This window comes from Notamacropus eugenii, chromosome 4, assembly GCF_028372415.1.
Source record: "Notamacropus eugenii isolate mMacEug1 chromosome 4, mMacEug1.pri_v2, whole genome shotgun sequence".
Taxonomy (NCBI): domain Eukaryota; kingdom Metazoa; phylum Chordata; class Mammalia; order Diprotodontia; family Macropodidae; genus Notamacropus; species Notamacropus eugenii.
In genome coordinates, this window is record NC_092875.1 from 48,454,735 (window position 1) to 48,469,139 (window position 14,405).

General features: G+C 38.3%; 1 protein-coding gene across 4 annotated transcripts in view; it reads left to right on the plus strand.

Annotated features, from left to right (window-relative positions):
- EP400 (E1A binding protein p400) overlaps window positions 1-14,405 on the plus strand; it is a 134,693-nt gene that overhangs the window by 53,005 nt on the left and 67,283 nt on the right. For all 4 annotated transcript variants that reach the window (XM_072600780.1, XM_072600781.1, XM_072600783.1 and 1 more), the window contains 2 exons: window positions 4,958-5,047; window positions 5,980-6,087. In XM_072600780.1, coding sequence (XP_072456881.1) covers window positions 4,958-5,047; window positions 5,980-6,087 — 198 coding nt within the window. The remainder of the gene's footprint in view (window positions 1-4,957; window positions 5,048-5,979; window positions 6,088-14,405) is intronic.

The window sequence follows — 14,405 nt, forward strand, 5'->3', positions numbered from 1 at the left end:
CCCAGAGTTCTTATATTTTCTGTTACATTCTTGTTGGTATTCTGTAAATTGTTCTTCTGGGTTCACTCATATTGATATGTATAATTTCATACAAGACCTCCCAGGTTTCCCTGAACTCTTCATATTTGTTGTGTCTTAGCAGTAGAGTAGTATACATTATATTCATATTCCACAGTTTTGTTTGCAGTGATTACAATTATCAGAGTTCTATAACATTCCTTTCTATTGCAAAGAAGAAAGTTAAGCTTGAATTTTTGTTATTTTTAAACTCATTTGGGAAAAAATTTGGACCTAAATCACATGTATTTATTTAGCTCCATAAATTTTTGTATCATAGTAGGAAATGAATAAGTATTTATACATTGTCTACCATGTTCCAGGCATTGTACTAAGCATATTGTACAAATATTATCTCATGTGATCCTCACAACAATACTGTGAGAATTATTCCTGCTGTTATTATTTCCATTTTACATTCAAGAAAACTGAGGCAAACAGGTTAAGGTGGCTTGGCCAGAGTCATAGCTTACGTAGTTAGTAAGTATCTGAGAAGCTGAATTTAAACTCAAGACTTTTTACTCCAGACCCAGTATTATGCCACCAGCTGCCTCTTAGTATGCTGAATGTATTCTTTAAAATACTTCCTCCCCATCATTCTGTCCTCATCCCAGTCATTCTGAACCCCCCAGCTGGACTGTTTAAGCTCCATTCTCAGTTCTTCCCTGACTGCTCCCTAATATTTCCATGCCTCTTATCCCAGCCCCACCAATATTCTACTCTTTCCACTGTGCTCTCTGAAACACCAGCGCCTTAGATAATAACAACGTAATTTCCTCGCAGATCTTTTCCCTTCTTGCTCTGACCATCTTTTTGTACTATCCCAGACTGGACTTCTCCTGATATCACAGTTTCCTTTTCCAGCTTTCTTAGGATCCGCTGCCTTTTCACTCACTAGTTGTGGGTAGGGGGTGAGGAATACTCCTTGTTCCCCTTTTTCACTTCTGAAACCTCCTTTTATACCATCATCCCTCCTTTGAGGTTTCTTGAAGCCATATTCATCACTGGGTCACAATTCTGGTAGCTGTTGTCTGCTGACCTCCTGGCCCCTTTCCTCAGTTAATTCAGCGTCTGGTTCACAGTCTTTCTGTTTTCTCACCTGTTCTCATAGGAGGAGACTTCCAATATGCATATTCATTTTCCTTTCGAACACTTTAATCTCATAGCTGCTCAGCTGTCTCATTTTCTGTGACCTCCTCCATCACCCACCTCAGCAACATACATAGATTGTGCTCTTGAGCTTGCCATTATCCACAGATGTGCTATCTCCTTGTTCATGAGCTCTGCAATTCCTTTATTTTATCCAAATCTGTCGCTGTTCTACCTTTTCCTCTTCCTTGCAGCCTCAAACTTTGTTCTTCTTTCTATTGTAACTTCAGTTCCTTCTCTCTGGCAACACTTTCCTCCCTTCCTTGTCTTTGATGTGCTGTTGCCCTGGTTCAGTTCTGCACTGTCTTCTCTCAGCTGAGACCTTTGACCCCTTATTGGATCACCAATCTTGGCCTGCCAAGCCTCAGCCTTGAGTTACTTCCACCACCCACTGCATTTGCACTTGCAAACTGTTGTGGCCTTACTATAGCAAGGGAGGCAGTCCTTTTATACTTTCCTAATCAATTCACTTTCCCACTTTCAGACCTTTTTATCCCTCCTTAAATTCCCTGCATCTTTCTTTGCCTTCAACCTCTCAGCTAATAACTCTGCTTTATGTTGCATTGAAAAAATTGAGACCATTTGTTGAGTGTTCCTTTTTCTCTCTTCTGTTTCACATCATGCAGATGCCTTCTGCCTCTGTCTCTTCCTTCACATCTGTCTTACATGATGAAGTTGTGGTTCTGCTCCTTGTCAGAGCAAACCCTACTACATGCGTGAGCAATCCCCTGTCATCCCATCACCTACAGATTGCCTCCTCTGTCACCCCTACTCTCTTACTTATCTTCAGTCTCTTCCTGTCTTCTAGCCACTTCTCTTTTGCCTCCAAATAGCCCTGTCTCTCCTTTCCTGCATTTGATCTTTTGATTCACCTCAGGTGTTGTCCCACATCACTCCTCCTTTTTGTGATTCAACTCCTCACATGATGAAATGGCCTTACTCCTAAACAAGGCTAACCTGCTACTTGTTCAAGTGATTCCATTCCATCCTGCTTTTCTCCAACAGATATTCCCTGCTTCTGTGATCCCTATTGCCTACTAACATAGCCATGTTTTCCCCACTCTGGAAAAACTCTCACTTGATTTTCTCAGCCCTGCTAACTATGATCCTGTATCTCTTCTGTCATTTGTAGCTAAGCTTCTTGAAAAGACTGACTGTAAAAGGTGCCTCCACTTCCTCTCCTCTCACTCTTTCTAACCTCTTACAGTCCATCATTCTACCCAAACTACTCTTGCCAGTGATACCTCTAGTATCTTAGCAGCTAAATCCAGAGGCCATTCTCTTTGACCTCTCTGTAGCCTTTGATAGTTGGTCACTCTCCTCCCTGATACTCTCTTTTCAGTATTCCCTCTCTCAATTCTCTTTTTACCTATCTGATCGCTCCTTCCCTCTCTCCTTTGCTGAGTCCTCTAACCATAGGTGTTTCTTAGATTTCTGTCCTGGGCCCTCTTGTCTTCTCCCTCTGTACTACTTCACCTGGTGATCTTAACAGCTCCCATGGATTTAATTACCATTTCCGTTCTGATGATTGTCAAATCTTATCTAGCCCTAAGTTTTCTGCTGATCTCCAGCTTCACATTTCCAGCTGCCCTTTAAACATCTCAAACTGGATGTCCAGCAAACATCTTAAGGTAAATGTGTCCAGAACAGAACTCATCTTTTTCATCCAAACCCTCTCCCTCCTATCTTTCCTATCAGGCTCACAAACTAGGAGTCCTCCTGGCCTCCTCACTGTCTCTCACCCCCCATGTGCAAGCTGTTGCCATGGCCAGTTGATTTCACCTCTGCACCATTTCTTCCCCTTTTCTCCTCCAACACTGCCAGACCTCTAGTGCAGGCACCCATTACTTCATGGTGGGGCTGCCTGCCTCAAGTCTCTCCCCACTCCAATCCATTCTTCGTTCAGCCCTGAAGTAATTTTCCTAAAACTTAGATTTGATCATGATTGTTACCACCCTATTCATTAAACTCCAAATACTCTGGCATTCAAAACTCTTTATAACCTGGCCCCTCTACTTTTCTTTTCTTACATCTTCCCTGACACGTTCTTTTCTGTCCAGTGACACTGGCCTCCTGCCTCTTCCATAAACAAGACCTTCCATGTCTCAGCTTTGGCATTCTCTTTGGCTGTCCACCATGCCTGGAATGCTCTTCCTCCTCTGCTCTGACTACAGACCTCCCTGACTTCCTTTAAGTCCTGATGAAGATCCCACCTTTTACAAGAAGTGTTCCTAAGTTTCTTTTAATTCCACTGCCTTCTTTCTGTTGATTATTTCCTATTTATCTTACATAGGGCTGTTTGTGCAGTTATTTCCCCATTAGACTGTGAACTTCTTGAGAGTGGGAACCATCTTTTTTTTTTTTTAAATTTTTATTTTTTAATGTTTAACAATCACTGCCATACAATTGAGATTTTATCCCCCCCACACCTACCCCCCACTACCCCCCTCCCTCCCCACGACTGCATACAGTTCTGTATAGGTTCTACATATACTTTCCTATTGAGTACATTTTCACTATAGTCATGCTATGTAGTCGGACTAAAATAAATGGAAGAAATCATATAACAAATCAAAACATGATACACAAAAACATACACATACACAAACATGATCTGCTACATTCTGCGAATGACTTCCATATTTCTTTCTCTGAGTGTGGAAGGCATTTTGCCTTAGAGAACCACCATTGGGATTTTTTTTTTTTTAAGAAGTTCTTGCATTATTACGAAATTCCAAGTCTACCAGAAAAAACTCTCGCACACTGTGGAACCATCTTTTACCATTTTTTGGTATCCAGTGCTCAGCAGAATGCTTAGCATAGAAGAGTCACTTAAATGTTTATTGACTGACTATAACTTAAAATCTTGAGGAGTTGCTTGGGGAGCATCGATCAGTTCAGTGACTTGTCTGTGGTCACGCAGCCAGCATGTGACTGAAGTGAGACCTGAGCCCAGGCCTTCCTGACTTGGAAGCCAGTTTTCTATCACTGTGCCACACCATCTCTAGGGTAAACTATAGATTCGTTAACTTGGTATCAGTCAGTCCACAAATGTTGTTTGATTACCTACCAGGTGCCCTGTTGTAGGTTTTGGAGATGCAGAGACAAAAAAGAAACAGTGAATGCACTCCAGGAGCTTTCTTTCTGTGGGAGCCAGAATATCCTTTCATAAGTGTATCTCATATTGATTCCTCAACCTTCCCCCATTCCTTGGTGCAGCCTGCCTTGCATGCCTTTTGGAACCCCTGCCTCCCTTGAGGAGTCAGCTCAGGTGCCTCCTCTTCCAAGAAGTCTTTCTTTGTTTGTCCTTGATTTGTTCATGCTCCCTCCCACTTTTTGTTCTGTTTGTATGGCCTGTATTTATTTATCAGTGAGCTCTGAAGCTCCTTGAGGGCAGGGACTTTTTCATTTTTTGCCTAGCACAGTGTACACAGTGGAGGCATAATATATGTTGGTCTGAGTTGAATTCAGTTTCAGTTATCAGGAGGATTTTGGAAATTACAGGCAATGATATTTATATTAAATGTATTTGCTTCACAATCTATAAAATGAATTCTTTATTTTTAATTTCTTTTAATTGAAATTTCTTTTAAAAATAAAATTTTTTAATTTCAGTAACCACTTGATGCTTATTGAAGAAATTTCCTCAAATTCAAACACTATTTTATTGCTCATATATATACAAATTGGAAAGAGTCCTGAGGTGGTCATGGTAACACTGGCTTTTTTCTTCCGCTCATATTTGTTTTAGTGGAAGATGAAGAGGAGACAATTGAAGAGCAAGAGGCAAGTGAAGGAAGTGTAGACCATCAGACAGAGCTCTCTAACTTGGCCAGAGAAGGTACATTACAGCGGCATTGCTTAGCTTGACAGCAGCGATTCCTGTTGGCTTTTTCCTATGTGTGCATAATACTTTTACTTAGTGGTCATATGTTTAACTTTGAATGACTTTACAGACAAGCTAGTTTAAATAATAACAATCTCTGTAAGTTTGATTTTAGTTGTTAATATTTCTTTACTGATGTAAGTAATATATTTAGAATTGGCCATCTTTTGGTACTTTTACAAAATATTTATTTAGCCAACATTTTTGAAGCAAGTGCTTATGGTAGTTGGGGCAGGTAGGTGATGCAGTGGTCAGAGCTCTGGGCTCTCCTCTTCCTGAGTTCCATTGTGGCTTCAGACACTTCCTAGCTTTGTGATCCTCAACAAGTCACTTCACCCTGTTTATCTCAGTTTCCTCATCTGTAAAATGATCTGGAGAAAGAAATGGCAAACCACCCCAGTATCTTTCTCAAGAAAACTCTTGACAAAAACAACACGTTACAGGATAGTTACAGGATAGTTTAATATGTTAAATATAGAAGTTTGTAGTCACTTGAATCTAAGCTTTTATGTTTCAGCATTTCAGTTTTTTTGTTATTCTTATTTTATTCTAGATTCATATCCAGTATTACTTACTGTAATTACAGTGCTAGACAACAGGCAACCAAATTAATTTAATTTAGCATATAAGTACATAAATTCCTAAACAAACATTAAGTGCCTTCTGTGTTCAAGGTGTTGTGCAAAGTGCTATATAAATATTATCTGATTTGATCTCAACTGAAATAATAGTATTTCTTTTTTTTTCTTTTTTTCCCTTCTAAATTTGTCTGCCAATATGTTGGCTTTTCTTCACTGATTTGATTCTTACTAACATTTTTTGTGTTAAGTGAAAATACTCTCCTTCAAAAAAATTAGTATGACAGTTTGTTCCCCACTTTCTTCCAGCTGAATTGCCCTTAATTGACCTGGTAAAGTTATATGAAGGTGCCTTTATGCCAAGTTTTCAGTGGCCGCAGCCTCATCCTGAGAGTGCAGAGACCAGCGAAGAAGAAGGTGGGCTTTAATTGGGCTTTAAGTGCCTGTGCGTCTACAAAGTGATTTTGATTTGGGATATTTGGTTTATCACACTGAACTTTATTTTTTTTATGTGAAGAATAATATGGGAAAGAAACCATTTGTGATACCTTTTGAATTAATAGTATTTAATCATATTGATTTTACCCTTTTATTTTTTTTTAGACCAAAGCATTTTATATTGAGCTCTGAAGAATACTTAAATATGTAATTGGGGGATTTGTTTTTGTTTTGTTGGACATAGAATTTTTCTTTCTATGTTTCTTGTTGTGTTTGCCATGAAGATCAGTGAATTTATTTTATCTTAATTCATGCTGAATGGGTTTCACTCTGATGCCTCTTTGTGGTATGGTGGGTGAACGCAGACTGTCTCAGATATGTTTTGACAGGTACTGTCAAACTGTAAATGCTTCGAATACAGTATTGGAAACAGACTGAGCCTCTTATGGGAAGCCAAGAATGGAGAGGCCCATCATCACCAGGAGGCCACACTCTCGCTGATGTGTGCGTTAGCTGTGACAGCTGAGGAAACAGATGCACTAGTGTGAGCCTCGTATACCCCATTTTTCACTTTAATAATGATAGTATTAGCATGGTAGAAAAGGGAACAGACTGAATTAACATGCAATCCAGAAAAAGCCCTATCACTATAGATAGTTTCTCACTAAATGAAATCAGAAGGCAAAAGGAAGAATGTCTCACAAGTTCTCTGTGAAGAGGATAACAAGTAGTCGGTAAATTTGGTTTGCTCTTATGCCCAAATATAAGGGCATGATAAATGCCTTCTTTCTTTTTTGGTCTGTCATGTCTACCTCTTTTCTTTACTTTCCCACGTTTTGCCCTCTGGTTGAAGAGCACTCTTAAATCTCTTGTCCCGGTGCACTTTGCCAAACCTCCAACTGTGAGTTGCTCCCAGTGTTCGACCTTTTATGTTCCAATTTGTATGCATTTGTATTTTCCTGGAGATGGTTAAGCATCCACCCTGCTTGTTTTTGCTATGGGTTTGTGTCATATAATGTTAACTGGACTCTCCTTTCTTGCATGGCAATTTTACTCTGACTCTCTATTAGGCTTTTCACAGTAACTCTTCTTCCTGCCTCACGATAGGTGTTCCCCAAAGCTTTGTCTTGAGCCATATTCTCTTCTTTCCCTAAGTTGTCTCCTTTGGTAATTTCATTAGCTCCAATGACTTCAGTTATGTTAGTGCCGTAGACTCTCAGATCTACTTACACAGCTCTAAACTCTTCTGGACTCCAGTCCCACATTACCAAATGCCTGCTAGATTTTTCCACCATTCAGCCTGTCCAAAAGGAAACTAATTATATTCCCCCTAAAGTCCTCCTTACTCCCAATTTCTTTCTTTGTGTTCATACTCACAGCATGAGAATGACTCTTCGCTGTTTCCTCCTCCACAGCTTTTCTGTTCCTGAGTCATGTCAGTTCTGTGTTCTCACCATCTCTTCCATCCATCCTCTTTCTCCTTCTATAGTCTCTTTTTCCATTGCAGGCATTCATGACTCTTTACTTGAACAACTGCAGTACCCTCCTAATGCGCCTTCCTGAATCTGCATTCTACTATCTTTTGTCTTTATTTCGCTGCTCCTGAGTGAATGTTCCCCAAACAGAGACCTGATTGTGTCACCACCTTCCTACCCACAAACCTATGTGTTATCCTGTTGCCTTTAGCATGAAAAGTCTACAGCCTGGCCCTCACAGCCCTCCCCAGTCAGGTTGGGATGTGAGCACCTTGAGTGTAGTGGTAGTACATACCTTCAGCCCTGCTCATGGTGACTGCAGATAGTGGGGGTCAAATACTTTATGATGATCCGTTGATATGACACCTTTCATGCATTCTTCATTCTGGTCAGGCTGGCTTGTTATCTCTCTCTACACTTTTGTGCACTGACTTTGTCTTTCACTCAGGTACATATCCAAGCCTTTAGTATAATATGTGCTTCTTGAGATCAGGGTTGGCTTTGTTTTTGTGTTCTTAGCATGTAAAAGTGTCTTGTGCCTGATAGAAGCTTAATGTTTGTAGAATTGAATGAAAAATAGCTAACATTGATGGAGTACTTTAAGATATATAAAGCACTTTACAAACATTATATCATTTTTATCCTTACAACAGTCCTAGGAGAGAGTTGCTATTGTTATCATCATAATGCTTATTTTACAAATGAGGATACTGAGTCAGACAGAAGTTATACCATTTGCTAATTATCTGAGGACAGATTTGAACTGGGGTCTTTCTGACTCCAGGTCCATCACTCTTACCAGCTTCACCTCCTTCTTGTTCAGTTGTGTCTGACTCTTGGTGATCTTATGGACCATCTGTCTAAGGGATTTTCTTGGCAAAGATATTGGGATGGTTTGCTGTTACCTTCTCCAGTGGATTAAGACAAACAGATTAAGTGATTTGCCCAAGGTCACATAGCTAGTAAGTGTCTGAGGCCAGATTTGAACTCAGATCTTTCTGGCCAGGCCCAGCACTCTATCCATTGAGCCACCTATCTGGCAATAATTGTATTGAATTATTTTATGAGACACTTGGTTATCTTATGCAGTACTTATTATGTAAGGAAAAAAAATGATCAAGATAATTGATTTATGTGCTAACATGTTTTGTAGAGAATGAAGTTGTAGAAAATTCCACAAAACAGTTAACCAGAACCTCTAGACCAAATAAACATAAACTTGGATATTTTTAAACTTATAAGTGGAAAGATGGGCACAGAGAAAGTTACTTTAAAAATATGTTGGAGAATATGACTTAGGACCAAGAAATGAAAAGACCAGTAGACTACTCAGAAGCCTTCTACCTCTGTCTATAGTTATATAAAAAATGCTCTAGATCACTATTGATTAGAGAAATGCAAATTAAAATAACTGAGGTGCCACCTCACACCTATCAGATGGACTAAGATGACAAAAAAAATTGATAAATGTCAGGAAAGAGGTTGGGAAATTAGAATACTAATGCATTGTTGGTGAAGTTGTGAATTGATCCAGTATTTCTGGAGAGCAATTTGGAACTATGCCCAAAGGGATATAAAATTGTGCATACCCTTTGACCCAGCAATACCACCACTAGGTCTGTATCCCAAAGAGATCACAAAAAGGGAAAAGAGTCCACTTGTATGAAAATATTTATAGCAGCTCTCTTTGTGGTTGCCAAGAACTGGAAATTGAGGGAATGCCCATCATTGGGGGAATGCGTGAATAAGTTCTGGTATATGAATGTAATGGAATACTGTTGTTCTAGAGAGAAATGATGGACACCTTTTTCCTAAAGAGATTTGAAAGAAACTGTATGTGGAAAGCACTGAGTAACATCTTAAAGCACTGAAATGATTATTATCTTAGACAATAAAAAACTAGATACTGAAGTAGCAACCATATCAATTCAATTTAAGAAACATTTATTAACCACCTACTACATGCCAGGTGCTGTGCTAAGCATGAGAATACAAAAAAAGGGCACAAGATGGTCCCTGTCATCAAGGAATTTAAAGTCTAAAGGAGGAGATAACATGCAGACATATACAGGATAAATAGGAAATATTTCCTAAAATATTGACCATGTCACTTTCCCATGGGAATCAGTTTTCATGGCTCAAGGATCAAATATAAAATCCTCTTTTTGGCTTTTTAAAGCCCTTCATAGCCTGGCCCCCACCTCCCTTTTGTAACTTCTTACACCACATTCTCTGCAGTCTAGTGTCCTTTCTTCCTCACTCTATCAGTAAACATTTATTAAATGTCACTATGGTAATTGCTAGGGATACTAAAAGAGGCAAAAGACAATTCCTGTCCTCAGGTAGCTCACCTCGCTTAACAAAGTGCCTCACACATAGTAGGCACTTAATAAATGTTTATTTAAGTAAAAGAATGTGTCTAATGGGGGAGCAGCATGCATTATATATATGGATGTGTACACACATATATACATATGTATATATATAAAGCAAACTATGTACAGGATAAATAGGAGGTAATTAACAGAGAAAAGACACTGGAATTAAGAGGAGTTAGGGAAGGATTCCTGTAGAAGGTGGGGAAGGGACTTCAAGGAAGCCAAGGGGGCCAGTTGTCAAAGCAGAAGAGGAAGAGCATTCCAGGCATGAGGGATAGCTAGAGAGAATGCTCAGATCCTCGAGATGATCGTGTTCATAGAACAATTAGGAGGCCAGTGTCACAGGATTGAATATTTATCAAGAAATAAGATGTAAGAAGCCTGGAAAGGTAGGAAGGAACCAGATAGTGAAGGGCTTTGAATGCCAGAGTCTTTTGTATTTGCTTCAGGAGGCAGTAGGATGCCTCTGAAGTTCATTGATTAGGGGGTTAGAATCGGAGAACATGATTAGACCTATGTTGTAGGACAAGCACTTTAGTGGCAAAATGGAGGATGATGGTTTGGAATGAGGAGAGACTTGAGGCAGACAGACTCCAACAGCAGGCTGTTGCAACAATCCAGGCATAAAGTGGTGAGATCTTGCCCCAGGGTGGTGGCAGTTTCAGAAGAGAGTAGAGGGATGTATTTGAGAAATGTTGAAGAGGTAAAATTGACAGGCCTTGACACCATATTGAATATGTGGGGTGAAAGATAGTGAAGAATTCTGGTTAACTCTTGGGTAGCAAGTGTGAAGGACTGGGAGAATGATGTCCCTCTACAGTAATAGGGAAGACAGGAGGGTGGGAGAGTATGACTTATAAAAGTCTGAGCATGTAATTTCTGAGGAATTAATAATTTTATTAATTTATTAATTATGGCAAATAATAAAAAGATGACCATTTGGCTCTCATATACCAAAGATGAGTCTTGGAGGCCTCTTTAATGCTTATAATGTCCTTGGAAAAGTGGGCATTCCAAACAGATGGCAATCAACTCTGATTGGTAAACAATTAAATGAGAGAATGAGTATTATAGCAAGAGGTGGACTTAATAATGAGGGACTGGGGGAACTGTGACTTTAACCACTTCTTACTCCTAGACCACCCCAGGCCTCAGGTAATCTAGACAAAGAGATCTAGCTCTGAGTAGAACACAATGGGCCAGAATTCACCTAGATTAGATTCTCTTTCTAAGGTTTTCTAGTTGGGTATGGTAGCAATTCTGCTTAGATAAAATGGTCTGGGTGGGGGTAAATTTTTGGGCAAGGTCAGCAGTCCTTCAGAGACTGGCTGTGTAACTGATAGGGGTTTATTTCTGAATGAGGAAATAGAAAGAAATTTTAATCTCAATTAATAATTGGTCATTAATGTAAGAGAAATAATTATTTCTCTCATTCCTCCATTTGATTCTATTGAGAGACAGTCTCCTTAATAAATCAGTAACTGATATGACAAACACTTCATCAAGGGTTTCTAACTGTGGGACTTAGGAGGGGGAACAATGTGAGGAGAAAAGGAAAGAGATTGATTTGATGCATTGACAAGATCAAAGGGGGCAATCCCCTTTGGTAGGTAGACTTTATAGATAAAAGGTTTATGGGGAAAAGTGAACTGTAAAAAATATAAAATTGTCTATTTAAAGTTCAGAAATATCATCTTGTATAGCTGTCTGGTTCTCTGGACACCATCTAATGCAGCCTTTATGCCAGGGAGACTTCTCTGGTTCAGGTCACTAGGAGAGATTCCCTTCTCTGCTTAAAATCTCTTACAAAATTGGTCTTAACATAATTTTAAATTTATTTTGCCAATAACCAGGTCCATAAGTAAGAGTCATTCCAAACCTTATGTTTCTATTATTAGAAAAATCAAATTTGAAAACTTTTAGACTAGAGCATTTCTATTTTTAGGTAAGCCAGTTGTCATGGGAATATATCTTAGAAACTCAAATACAAACTGAAAATTAGAAGCCAATTTTTATACTTAGTGTTGTTCATTCTCCCATTAGGAGGATGAGATTCTGCTTAGAAACTAAGAACAGAACACTTTGTAGAAGAAGATGGATTCTAATGAATTCTCTCAAAAGGTGCCATATTAATTACAATTGTAACAAAATATGCTGGGACTGAATGTGTAAATATATAATTTAAGGACAGTACATATAAGTTGTTTAGAATAAAACCCTTTCAATTTCTAGCCATGTTCCAATGAATAACGTCTAGTACAAGTGGATCTCTCTTTAAGTGAATGTCTCTTTTAGGCATTTATAAGAGAGATCACAGCCCAGACCTCTTTTGAGATATCTAGTTGTGCTACTGTTGTTTTCATTAACGCAGAACTGAGACAGTGATGATGTTAACTTCATTACATAGCAGAATTTTGTGCTGGCTTCGTAAGTCCTTACATCATTGCCTAATTATCCCCATACCATTGTGAGAAATTAAAGGACCTTATCTTACACAGGAATATGTAACTAATAATAGATGACAAGGCTAAATACTTATTTACTTAGTTGTTCATTATCTTGAAAGGACTAAGATTCTAGGCCCAGTAGCTCAAACCTTATAACTCCATTTCATTATAGTAGCTCAGAAGTGCTCCAGTATTAGACCAAAAGATCTAATATGTTTATACTGATCACCTAACATGATTATAGAAATTTGCCATAACAGAAAAGGAACATAGCTCTAAAGTAAGGGAAAAGGTTCCCCTATCTTGATGTCAGTTCCAGGCCAGAGTCATATAGATGCTCAGTTGCATTGAACCAGATTTAATGTCAGCCAGGTGGGATATTTTCTATTCAAGAGGAAATGTCGTACTGGGGAAGTAGAGTCAGGAGAATCCTACCTCAGTCCATACCTTTCCCATGAGAACTCTGCCTGCAGTTCATGGATATGAGCCCCATAGGGTTGCTGGCATCATGCATCATTGGCTTACTAGCACTCCATGATGATCATTTTGAGTCAGACTGAAAATAATAATATCACTTACAATCCCATAAGGTCTTAAGTAGAAATTACAATAGTCGTAGTTTTGGGTAGATTTGGTTATTAAGAATTACATATCCTAGATAACAAGTATTGACTGTAGTCTCATACTGGTAATAGTAAGGGATTCATCGTAACAAATCACAACTTATCTTATGAGCGGAAGAAATAGGGACATCAATTTAACACATCAATGCTGTTCCTGAAGGCCTATGCCAATATAAGCAGTCTAGCATATGGAGCCAAAGTCAATAGATTTCTTGAATGACAAAAAGAACTATGAGCATCCAGTTTTAGCCTTCCCAGGGTAACTTCCCTACCTTGTTCCCATGGAGCTTCTGACTGCTGACATTCTTATTGAAGAGCTCATTTAAGGCTGGCCCAATGACACAACAAATCCCCCAAAAAGGTTCCACCTAAAGCAGTGAAGTCTCACCGATTACAGTAGGACTGGATACAGTTGTGAGGAGTACCATCAAATTACTGCAATAAGTTCACTGACAGAATTTATCAGACATTCTAAAAATTACACAAAAGTTTTACTTAAGCATACAGACAAAAGATTTTTACTTAAACATTTCTTTCTAAAAGTATTTCTCTTTCTTACAAACAGTTTAAACTTTATCCTGATGTAAAAAGATAATCACTATACTTTCATGAAGTAAATTAGTTGGAAACCTCTAAACTGACAGATATCTCTTATTCAACCCTTCAAGCAAAAATAAATCTTTAAAATTGGAATTTATCAAAACCAAGATTGTATAAAATGTCTTTAAGTATCATAATCCCCAAAGTATCATAAGCAAATTTCCTAATTACCACAAATAAATTCTTAAGTGAAGCTATGCCAAAAGTTGACCCAGTTAAATTTGCCTTTTTATGATAATCCCTAATAATTTAACTAGTATTCTTATAATTTTCATATGTGATAGCCAAATAATTTTAGGTGAAACTTCCTTTTTAAATAAAGGCAAACCTGGAAGTTTATAATTTCTTAAATTGTGGTACTTAAGAATTTCACAATATGTGGTCAATTGTGGCTGATAAAATGACCTAACAGTTTTCAAATCCATTTTTTTCTTTTTCTTTTAGCAGTATAATTCATGATCCAACATCCAGATTATGAGAAATTGCTCTTTTAATAGCATCTGATAAAATAGTTTACTAAATTTAGCAGTATAAGAAAAGAGTTTTGGGTAAAGAGAATAAGTTGTGTTTTAAACATACTGAGTTTAAGATCTCTGCTAGACATTCAATTTGAGATATCTAAAAGGTGGGTGGAGATGTAAGATTGGAGGAGAGCAGAGAAGTTGGGCTAGTTAAGTAGATTTGAAAATCATCAGCTTAAAGATGGTGATTAAATCTGTGGGAGCACCAGAATAATTTGTTTGTATACAGTGAGATCATAATAACAGTGAGTTA